This window comes from Tachypleus tridentatus, chromosome 12, assembly GCF_004210375.1.
Source record: "Tachypleus tridentatus isolate NWPU-2018 chromosome 12, ASM421037v1, whole genome shotgun sequence".
NCBI classification, from domain to species: Eukaryota; Metazoa; Arthropoda; class Merostomata; order Xiphosura; family Limulidae; genus Tachypleus; species Tachypleus tridentatus.
The window spans coordinates 16,892,055-16,904,733 of record NC_134836.1 but is presented as its reverse complement, the minus strand read 5'-3'; the positions used below and the strand labels follow the sequence as shown (position 1 = coordinate 16,904,733).

The following is a 12,679-nucleotide window of genomic DNA, read 5'->3' as shown; positions in this document are numbered from 1 at the left end:
ACAAACAACATCTTGGTATATAATTCACAATGTAAAAGTATGAAACAGATAAAGATAACTGTCATTACTACACATGATGGTTACCAGGACACATAAGTCACACCACAGGATATTACAGGTAACAACAGTTAATACTAAACACTTAACTAACGACCAAACTCTACCAGAAGTGTAAATAAAGTGTCAAAGAATGCTTGTAGACCAAGAAAAGAATATCTGGGATAAAGAAAATATAAAAAGAAACACAAGAGAGAACGTATACCACAACAAGTAGTCTTGACAGTGGATATCGTTAGCACTTGATAAAAAAAAAACACAATAAAGGATATAAACGCTAAGAATAAGAAAGAACAATATCAAAGGCATATCAGCCATATTACTCTAGGTCGAAAGAATATTTAAATGCGAAGAAAAGGATAAGTAAATTAGTTAGTACATAACAAACCACCGAAATATTCACTGGAGAGCAAGTTCACCATTCTTTGTTTATGTGGACTACAGTATATTGTACAAACAAAATAAATGCAAACATAAATTAGAATTCAAGAACATAATAGAGATATTGGTAGAAAATCAACAAAGAAGTAAAAAATATATTTCACTATGTTTTCTGCTCCTAAAATACATTAACTCGAGTATTGGCTCCTTTTTACTTCTGTACCATACATATTGCGAAACGATTTCTAAAGTTTATACCTATTTATGTTTTAGATAAACAAAATGTCGTCTTTAAGGGTTATCAGACGTTTATTTTATATGAAAAATTAATATCATTTTGTTACGAAAGAAAAAATAATGACCGGAAATATCTCGGCAGGTTAATGCAATAAATAATATTTTAAGAGTTTTTGGTACAAGGTTTTTATTGTACAGCTACTGCCGATTAAATACATTCCATCAAAAGCCGTTTCTTCATATTAATAGCATGTCTGAACTTAACAAAGTAATCAACCTTTGCTTATCATAAACTATCAAAATTTTGAAGCTTTAATAATAGTGTTAACATATTTTTCTTGTAATTTTAGGCTGTCGTGATTTGTACCTTGTATTCTAGTGCTTCATCCCATCAATCATGGACCTCTAACCAGAATGGTAAGAGCTGATAAAGATATAAGAAACATTTTTAACGTGTATTTTAGCAGTTTTTAAACCGACTTATGAAAACGTGATTCCGCCTACAGTTTGGAGGTTTAAGATATTCAAGTACCACATTAGCATAATATGCGTCTCTTGCCGAAACTTGCAAGAATACAACCTTTTATGTAATTTGAAACATAATTACTTATTTAAGGCAGAAAACTATAAATTATTGTTATAATCATGAAATTATTAACTTAAAAGAGAAATATTAAGTTAAAAATTAACAAATATAAAAAATGTAGTATATAAACTATTTACTTCTATTAAAACGACTGCACCTTGTTGGTTCAGAGGTACATTTAAGAGCTAGTAACTCTAAAATTATCGGTTTGATATATACTGAGAGCACAACATAGATAGCTTATTGTATAGCTTTGTATTTGAACACAAAAGTAAAAAAATAGTTTTTAAGAAAACATCTCAGAAGTATTTAATATTTGCTCTGAAGTTAAAAAATAAATAACAGTTGTAGTTAACCCTAAACTTATAATCTTTTGATGCTTTCACACTTGTTTCATGATTTACGATGTGGCGAAAGTAGCTATTAGTCTCAATGTTGACAATAAGAGATTTCTTTTCTAACGGCACAATATTTGGAAGCAGTTAAAAATTCAATCTACACGCAGGGCATACTATGTTTTTAATTATCAATACAATCTTATTACGTTTTGTGTCAATGTAGAAGAACTAATGAAAAGCAAATTTTATAATATTTTAAAGAATCTACAAAAGGGTTAATCTGTCTTGGTTATGTTAGAATATTTAAAAGGAAACTGATTTTTTTTACTTTAATAATGCGAGAAGAATAGCAAAATCTCATATTTTTAAAACTTAAAACAACGTGTTTTGCTCTCCTTTAGACTTAATATTTAATTTTATTTTAAACATTATTCACAAAATAATATTTCCAGATTTAACTTTTAGTCGTTTACATTAATATTTTATAGGTCTTTATCTTCCATCATCCGTGAAGTTAGGATCTCCTTGTAAGTCTTCGTTAGTCTGTCTTCTTTTCATTCCCAACAGTTACTGCAGCTGGAATAAAGGAATCTGTCATTGTCGCTCCTATCATGTCGAAATGAATAATACAACATGTTTACCACGTAAGTAACAATATTTCCTACAATCGTAGAACGGTCCAGCATGGCCAGGTGATTAAGGCGTTCGACTCCTAATCTGAGAGTTGCGGATTCGAAACCCTGTTACATCAAACATGCTCCCCATTTCAGCTGTGTAAGCGTTATAATGTGACGATCAGTCCCATTATTCGTTGATAAAAGAGTAGCTCAAGAGTTGGCAGTGAGTGGTGATGACTAGCTGCCTTCACTCTAGGCTTGCATTGCTAAATTACAGAAGGCGAGCGCAGATAACCCTCGTGTAGCTTTGCGTGAAATTCAAAAACAAACAAACAAAACAGTCGTAGAACATGCTTATCGCGTTAGTTACAATAGTCCCTTTAAATAATTTTTAAGTAATTTTACCTGTGAAACTTTGTTTCTACTGATAAGAATAGAGCAGTTCTTTGATCACCTACCTGATTAATCGATTACCTTCTGAGCAATGGACTAACAATTTAACGAGAAACTTAGATTTTAAGTACAGAGTGATCAGATTATCTGATGAGAGGATTCATTAACTGTTTCGAAACACTTAGGAGTTAAAAAAGCTTCGTGAACTTTCCCAAGATTCATCTCAAGCATGTTCAAAAGATAATCACAACTCATGCATGTTCAGAGGATGATCTTTGTTTCATAGGAGATCGGTGAAGAACCACCTGTTTCCCTCTTTTCTTGAAGAAATTAAATTACCTGTCTGAAAAAAATAGCAGGATATATTGTTAAGTTTTATTTCTTCTCTGGAAAAAAGATTAGTAATGTTATAGCTTCTAGCCGATATATAGTTGACCAGTGATATAGTTGTCTAGCTAATTATAAACCTAGTAATAATTAACAATTATTACACAAATAAAACATACAGGTGAAAAATACATTTTAATAACAGAAAACTTTATTGATAAGAGAAACTTCGATTAATTCATTGGTATTGTGAAAGAGGAATTTTATTAGTCGTTGTTTAAAAACAAATATAATCTGATTAAAATGCGTTAATTTGACAAAGGGTCTTTCATCAAAATATTTTAATAAACGTTCAATGCTAGAATACTGGAAACTTGGTTAGGCCCAATGTTATAATAATTCACTTGTTCAACATGAAGTTACCAGCTGAATTTTGTTGATAGATGTAGTCAGTATTGGACAGGTCACGTTGATATTTCGAGCTGTATGATACGAATTACTTAAAATTTACAAATTTTATTAACACCTGTAAACATATATATTTTGACATTTAAACGAGTATCTAAAACATATTTAATAATTTGACATGGTGTCGTCGAGATCCACGGATGCAGGTCATTTTATATGTTATGTCCTTCGTTGAGACAGAAGTAAGTCTACAACCCAGAATGCTAAAATTCAGGATTTGACTACCAGCGGTGAACACACCAGCTAACCCAACTTGGCTTTGCTCAAGAATAAACCAACAAGTAAATAATAAATTATACACCTCTAGCATTAAACCATGCAATATGTATTTCGTGTATTGTGTGCTATGAGAAAATACAATTCAATTAAATATGATTTTTTGATTAACTGAAATATCTAATCTAAGTTTATATCAACATTAAAATCAATCACCAAATACGTGCAATATAATAATAAATCTAAATTACAAAATGTGTCCTTTTCAAACACATTTGCTTTTTTTTGTAAAAAAATGATTATGTTTACTTAGCTATCTATAACTTTGGGAATGTTATAATAACATTCTCACCAGTTGATAATACGTTGTATTATTGCATGAATGTTTAAAGATACGAACTTAAGTATATTAAAATATTTAAATTGATTGAAACCGCATGTTATGTTTGATAAATTAAGCGAAATATTCCAAAATGTTTACAGCCACACTGTTAGGATTCGGATGTGCCATAGATGCTCAGTGTCAAGTGAAAGTTAAGAACAGTCGATGTATCAATGGTTTGTGTGAATGTCAACCTAATTTTATTCCATTCAAACTAGACAAATGTTTACCAGGTGAGTTTGTTATATGTCTGAAGAACATACAAAAAACATACAAAATTATTATGAATTCCCTAGCTATATGCATGATGTGGTTCCTTTCTCCTTACTTTACTTATAAATTATTCTTTGTTAGTTAAGAAGGATTCAACACTTTATAACTTACCTATTATAGGTCACTACGCCTTAACTGACTTAGAGTTAATTAGAAAAAACAAGAACAACAATTAACTTAATATATTCGTATACGTTTTTGTCAACGAAAATATGTGATAGCTTAATTTTTTTCGGTGCGCCATCTGTTTGAAGAATTAAAACTTATAAATTACTGAAAATTTGTCTGAAGCTAAAACAATGAGTAGTGTTACTAGCTGTTTACAACTAGGAATTAGTACAAAAAGAGGTGATCGATCAGTTGTGATCGATAAGATCATAATATTTCTTTGTTTCTGTGAAGTACACCAGTCTATTTGATATGTATAATGTTTCTTTGTTTCTGTGAAGTACACCAGTCTATTTAATATGTATAGGGTTTATTTGTTTCTGTGAAGTACACCAGTCTATTTAATATGTATAGTGTTTCTTTGTTTCTGTGAAGTACACCAGTCTATTTAATATGTATAGGGTTTATTTGTTTCTGTGAAGTACACCAGTCTATTTAATATGTATAGTGTTTCTTTGTTTCTGTGAAGTACACCAGTCTATTTAATATGTATAGGGTTTATTTGTTTCTGTGAAGTACACAAGTCTATTTAATATGTATAGGGTTTATTTGTTTCTGTGAAGTACACCAGTCTATTTAATATGTATAGTGTTTCTTTGTTTCTGTGAAGTACACCAGTCTATTTAATATGTATAGGGTTTATTTGTTTCTGTGAAGTACACCAGTCTATTTAATATGTATAGTGTTTCTTTGTTTCTGTGAAGTACACCAGTCTATTTAATATGTATAGGGTTTATTTGTTTCTGTGAAGTACACAAGTCTATTTAATATGTATAGGGTTTATTTGTTTCTGTGAAGTACACCAGTCTATTTAATATGTATAGGGTTTATTTGTTTCTGTGAAGTATACCAGTCTATTTGATAGGTACAATGTTTATTTGTTTCTGTGAAGTATACCAGTCTATTTGATAGGTACAATGTTTATTTGTTTCTGTGAAGTATACAAGTCTATTTAATAGGTACAATGTTTATTTGTAATATTTGTTTGATTCATTTATTTTTTCATGTTTATTATTTATGCTTTTTTGTAACTGTGAGCATCACTAAAATTATTTAATGTTTTTATATTTTTATCAACACAAGAATACCATACCTTTATTTTTCTATGACATGAAGCATATTTACGTAATACGGTAGGAGTTTTTTGCTTTAGCTTACATTATTATTAATCGCTGTGTGGAAGTGTGTTTCGCTTGAAATCAGGTATTCTAGTATAGAGTGTGTTAATACATTTCGTAACTAGGTGTTACCGAATAGGTACCATTCCATTATTATCTTAGTTTTGGCCTTTAATCAGTGATGTAGTATATATAGAGTAAGTAATTAAAATATTTGAAGATAATCCGGGTACTAATATATTTTACTTTTCTTTCAAATTTATCGATATGGTAATAGTAATTACTTTTTATTAGCTTTACAAATATGGTAATGTTCATATACATATTCATTGACATTTTTCATGCTTCGATAATTGAGTTAAAAATGAAATGACCATGTTTTACATTGCAGTGGCAAAGATAGGAGACTATTGTTTAAATCATGAACAATGCCGATTATCTGATAAGTACACCTACTGTGATTGGATAATTCCTGATATTTACGGCAAATGTCAGTGTCCGTTAAGATACTTGTTAAAAGACAATAAACGCTGTTTGCCACGTGAGTACTAATAATGATTACTCTATTTTTATTTAGCTTTATAATTAGTTTAGCTGATTAACATACAAAATATTATTTTATTAAATCAGTATGTGCGTACAAAGCCTGTGTCTTTCTACTTGATGAAGAGCCAGTTACGAAAGGTTGTAATGTTTTTCAATCAACGACTGAATTACTTTTTGTGTTATATTCCAGCTCTTGGCAACAAATGTAAAACGTCTGAGGACTGTAATGAAGCGACCCCTGGTGCTTATTGCAAGAAATACAATAAAATAACTATCTGTGAATGCCGAGAGGGATTTAGATCCTCAAAAAACAAACTCCGTTGTGAAAGAAACAAAATCCAGGGTAGGAGAAAACTAACTTTTTATTTACGATTCCAACTTATATTTTGCATGTTGTTCACAGAAATATTTTACTGTGTTTAATTATTTTAATATCACAACGGTAGTAATGAAGCTTTCCGTAGCGTAGTACAGTGAGACCACATCAAAATGGATACTACTTATTTTGGAAAAGCTCAATACAAAGTTTCAAGCTCACCCTTATAATATTTATAAAAGTATTTTTAGTTTTGTAGATTAGAAAAAAGATAACTGGAAATTTATAGTTTTGTAGGTTACAGCAAGATAACTGGGATTTTTGGGTTCGTCATACAAATCAAAGTATTTAATACGTTCAAGCAATCCTTCTACGTTTTGTATACAAAATGTTGTGTTCATCTCTCAGTATTTCTTATGCGCTTTCTGTAAACAATTGAACACACTTTTAAAGTGAACTACTATATTGATGCGATAATTTTTTAAGTGTTTCTTACACATTTATTTCAAAAATACATATGAGAATTGTCCCGAAGTATAAGAGATACAGTAGTTTCTTACATTCAGTGACGTAAATACAGTTCTCCCATTTCTCAATTTCAGATATCAAATTGAATATAGATTTTGCCTGGTTAAAGTCTTAGAGCCTGATAATCAATATCTATTTTTTACATCTTTTCAACCTGTAATAACAGAATTTCTTTTCATTTTGAGCATCTGGCAAATACAATTTTTAATACTCCCATTCAACATTTGACCACTTTTAGTTAGAGTTTGTGTTAGCCAAGTTGAGCACTTACTGTTACAATGCTAGTTTCAGCGTATTATTACACTTACCGTTTTTGATGACCGTTATAAACCCGATTACAGTTACAATTTTTTGCGTTCCAGTTGAGCAATATGAAACACAGGAGTAAATTATTATTCACTCATGTGTATTCACAGGAATAGTTAGCACAGAAAAGAAAGCAGTTCTTAGTTACTGGACCTCGTACATAAAATTCTGGCAGTGCGTTCATTGCTGTCTATGGGAACTTCTGCGTTTAACTTAAAGATTTCTCATAATCTATACAAGAAGCAAGAATTCAGCGGTACGAAGTGATATTTAAGCTGCAATAAAACAACATTTACTTGTGAATAATGGCGGTAAAAATTACGGAGATAGTGTTATCTTAAGAAATACTGATAGAATCAGAGTTTCTTAAAAACATGCGGAGAGTTAGAGCTATCTTAAAGGCAATAACAATATTCAATACCTGTTTTCTGTTTGTAATTTTAGGTAACTGAATCGTTTTAGAATGTTTTTTACCATTAAATATACAATTTTTTTCTACAGATTCTGTTGAACAGATAATATCTTCTGCTACACCTACTTCCCTTGGTAAACGATGTAACAAAGAAGTTGAATGCCAAGCTAGAGATCGTTATAGTACCTGTATCAATGGAACATGTGAATGTATAGCACCAACTTCATCTTGTAATGCAGAAAACACTGGTAAGATTTAGTTATTGTATATGAGGCATACCAGGTGCTTTTGTGTCTTTTTGTTTTTTATAAAAGTGAACATTTTTCCTTCACAAGACTTTTAAATAGTTTCGTTTCGCACTTACAAGTGTTAAACACATAGTTTGCAAATACCCATCTTTAGAATACTTTGACTTATTTTTATGCTAGTCACACAGTATTAAGGGCCATTCCTCCTTGGGTATTTCCTTCAGTAATACTAATGTGCTCTCTTGTAGCGTTGATCGTGTGGAATTTTCGAAACCTTTTGTCTAACCCCATTTCTTGGAGTGCCTTAACAAGATACACTGGGAGATTTGATTCTATTTGAATAAATATATAAACTGCTTCACTCTCTCACTCTTGTTAACTGAAAATATTTTCTCCTTACATAAATTTCTCCACATTTGTAAACAATCACGATAGTCTCTTGTCGAGTGAGCACGGCTACTGGCTGTCTGATGTTCTAACTGCTCAATAAATTAACTCTTTGTACATTGTAAAACTTACCTCTAGTCGGTTTCCTTAACTTATACAGGCCAGAATTTAGTTTAACTGTGAAATATATTTTGTGATAAACTTATTAGGACAGTCTTTACTCTTACTTGAGAATTCCAAGATATCATTTACAGATAGTTTTCTCTATTTTGTTCTGTATAATCACATTCTTAGAAATATTTATAACTTCTTTCTTATTAACTTTTATTAGAGATACTACATAAAACATTTACTTGATGTTAAAATCACTAAGAAACTGGAAATGTTAAATACTCAACAAAGTTATTTCAAATATTGTGAAACAAAGTATATTTTGTTTTTTCTCAAGAAAGCGTCTTTCAACCTATTGCATGCAATTATTTTATAGCATATAAAGATGATACCTTTCATTATACAAAGGATTCATGTGCCAGGTATTTTAATTTAACTAAGAATATGATGTTGATAGCATCATTATAAAATATATTTAATAAAACATTTAACATTTTACAGATTTTATTACCAGTGTTAACCAATAATAAAAACTTGTACTATTTTATACAAAGAGATGCTGCTACAGAGCAACAAAAAATTCAAAAAACAAAGAAATTACAGTAGCTGTAAAGGAAAGTAAGTGGTGGTCAACATTTCGGTCAAACCAGTGACAGTACAAAAGCATGATGCGACCTTTGTTTCGTAGGTAATATTTCTAAACGCAATGGACTTTAAGTCATCCTGGTATTAGCATTGAGCTATAACTAATTTAATTGGGTTTCAAAAGCTAATGCTATTTTTGCTACGATATATCAAACATAAGAATATCGATTTCTGTTTAAAGAATCTTTAGCGTGGACAGGTTTTGTCAAGTGTTCGGATATTTATTGCAACATTTTAATGTATCAAAAAATTTGAGCAGAGGTTGCAGGATCTAATTAACAGGCAAAATATATAGTTGTATTGATGAAAAACGGAGTAAAACCGCCAAACTAGGTGATAAGTTTAGTAATTTTTTAGTTTGTTTGTGGTTAAGCACAAAGCTACTCAATGGACTGTCTGTGCTCTATCCACCACGGGTAACAAAATCCGGTTTGTAGCGTCGGCAGACTTACCGCTGTGCCACCTGGGAATGTAATTTTTTTAATAGGAAAGTGGAACTAAAGAGACTAAGAGAGTTCTGCTTAACAAGATTATCTGGAAATGAAAGGACACGGGTGACTTCAGATTCTCATGTAAAATACATGAGTTCAGATGATTAAAGAAACAAGAAGTTTGTTTTTGAGAACGGAAGAAAATAAGTGTCATCTACATACATTTTGAACAGGATAAGTTTTAATGTAACAGGACAATGCATTACAACACTATATATGTACTGAGAAAAACAATAATCATTAAGAATATGGGAACTATCACAGCTTTAGGCTGTGAGTTCGATAAGCCTTTAATAAAAGTTTTATTTTCGAAAGTATCGAGAGACAACTGTCTTTTTTTTTTATCTAAACTGCTGTTAGTAAATAAAAATGGTCAAATTTAGACGATAAGTGGTTATGAAAAGGGGAAGTTAGGTAATTTTACTTAAGAAATGAAAGGAATTGGGGAAAGAATATTATTAATCGTAAAGGTTATAAAATGGGAATATAAAATTTGTACAGCAAGCAGTAATAGTCGTTATAGCAGAAAGTAAGGGGAATATTTAAATTGTTAACATTTCGAAGGATATACAAGTAGATTTTTGCATTTGATCTCCTTCCTGGTTATCAAGAAATAAAGGTTCGTTGCCAAGGCTTTGAATCTTAGCAGATTGTTTAAAATGTAGCACGTTACTTTTATTTATATTAAGGTATTATTGTCGCATTTCTTCTCAGGACGAGAGGATAGTAAAACTTCTAGTGCGTGACAAGTTTTCAAGTTTGTTTGTTTTGAATTTCGCGCAAAGCTACTCGAGGGCTATCTGCGCTAGCTCTAATTTAGCAGTGGGAAAGCAGCTAATCATCACCACCCACCGCCAACTCTTGGGCTACTCTTTTACCAACTAATAGTGGGATTGACCGTTACATTATAACGCCCCCATGAGTGAAAGGGCGAGCATGTTTGGTGCGACCGGGATTCGAACCTGTGACCCTCAGCTTACGAGTCGAATGTCTTAACCCAGCTGGGACAAGTTTTCAAGAAATTATAAACACTTAAGTTTCAGATCATCTGGCGATTCATGTTTCTTGTAGCTGTTCGTGGTAAAAAACGACATAAACCACCACATTTTCTAACTACATTGTAAAAGTTAGGAGTTTCTGTATATATAATTAGGAAAAGTGCAAAGAAATTTCAGAGCAAGTGCCCCCCGCTGGACAGCAATAAGTCTATAGATTTGCAACACAAAAATCAGGGGCTCGATTCCCCTCGGTGGACACAGTAGATAGTCCGATGTGGCTTTGCTATAAGAAGATACCTACTCGAACAGAACTGAGAACATATTTTAAAAATTAAAAAATCAAAATTTAGGTCAGTAGCATAATGAATATGTACAAGGATTATTAAAAGATAAACTTTTAACTATAAAAATCGTGAGATATGATTTGAATTAGCGGAATTTGTCTAACTCTTACATTACGCACAATTTCTTGATGATAGATTTTTAAATCATTATAGAAGTTAGGCGGGAAAATCAGATGAGTGAATTCAATAAAAAAAATGCCATTATAAGTCGTTGCAACTCTTGGTTCTCAATACTTCTGCGCCCTTTGTTGGTCAAACGATGTCGAACCAATAGATTCGAAATACAATACTTGTTGGTTGTTAATTTTTAAACTTTTAAATGTAACATGTTTAAGTTGTAAGAGCAAATTTTCTAAATCATGAAATGTAGTGTTTTGTTTCCAATTATGTTTTATTGTTAAATCGATTTATATGCAAGTTTTAACAAAGTTTTTCAACATTCAATAAAGCCATGCTTTGATTTGTTGGACCTGAAATACATTCGATAATTAAATAAGATTTGTTTCTTTAACACCTGTTCTATAAGCTAGATTAATTTTAAATTAGCATAATATTTTTAGAACGTCACAAGAAATTTTCTAATTTTTAAAAGTTTAGTTCCGAAATTCCCGCCTCCTGCAGCTCGCTGATAAATTCGAATGCTTATAAAGCTTAGAATCGGCTTTTGATACCGAAGATGAGCATTGTAGAGATAGTCTAGTGAACAGCTTTGTGCGTGACAACAAACAAGCAAATAGCACCTGTTTGTGTAATTTCGGTCTTGAATTTTAATATTAAATCACTATTCAATTTTCACTTCATATTATTCAAAAACGTTAGATTTATCAAATTTTGGTGTGCAAGAATGCAATTTCACTTGTAAGAAGTGACAAGATAGAAATTTACATAATCGATAACTTTTTGTAGGTTTGTTTGTTTGTTTGTTTTTGAATTTCGCACAAAGCTACTCGAGGGTTATCTGTGCTAGCCGTCACAAATTTCGCAGTGTAAGACTAGAGGGAAGACAGCTAGTCATCACCACCCACCGCCAACTCTTGGGCTACTCTTTTACCAACGAATAGTGGTGTTTGACCGTCACATTATAACGCCCCCACGGCTGAAAGGACAAGCATGTTTGGCGTGACGGGGATGTGAACCCCGACCCTCAGATTACGAGTCGCACGCCTTAACACGCTTGGTCATGCCGGGCCTTTTCGTAAGTTAAAAGATAACGTTACCGACAATGTGTATACATTACCCTTGTTTCCAAACAAAGAAAAATTTATAAAATCAAAATTTCATATTTGATTTACAATTGTAGGATACAGTATGGCAACTTTTGGTTCGATTCTTAGAAACCCTGCAAGTCCTTTTTGGTATGTTTCGTAATTAAAAAATAATATGATATATTGTTCATCATTCGATCAACAAAGGACGCGAATAACAGTAAGCGTATATATTATAATAAGAGTTTGAGCTTTCTTATAGCAAGCCACATTAGGCTATCTGCTGAGTCTACCGAGGGGAATCGAACGCTTCATTTTAGAGTTATAAATCCGTGGACTTACCGCTGTCCTAGCGGGATACTTATATTATTATAAAAAAACCTGTCGAAGCCGGAAATTTGTACAAGCAGGAAATATCAAAATTTTGCAGCATAATTTAACGCGGACGGAAAATTATCTTTCACCTACCTCACTTATCAATAAGTAGGGTTAGAACCTGAGTAAGGCGGAAAAATGTTTTTGATTAAATATTAATTTCTTATCTAAGTAATAATTTCTTTAAAAATTAATAAATTCTTGTT

General features: G+C 31.5%; 1 protein-coding gene across 2 annotated transcripts in view; it reads left to right on the top strand.

Moving 5' to 3' along the window:
- Positions 1–12,679, top strand: part of LOC143234996 (uncharacterized) — a 39,116-nt gene that overhangs the window by 12,881 nt on the left and 13,556 nt on the right. For both annotated transcript variants that reach the window (XM_076472692.1, XM_076472691.1), the window contains 6 exons: positions 1,026–1,092; positions 2,088–2,243; positions 4,104–4,235; positions 5,953–6,102; positions 6,298–6,450; positions 7,759–7,917. In XM_076472692.1, the coding sequence (XP_076328807.1) occupies positions 1,026–1,092; positions 2,088–2,243; positions 4,104–4,235; positions 5,953–6,102; positions 6,298–6,450; positions 7,759–7,917 (817 nt within the window). The remainder of the gene's footprint in view (positions 1–1,025; positions 1,093–2,087; positions 2,244–4,103; positions 4,236–5,952; positions 6,103–6,297; positions 6,451–7,758; positions 7,918–12,679) is intronic.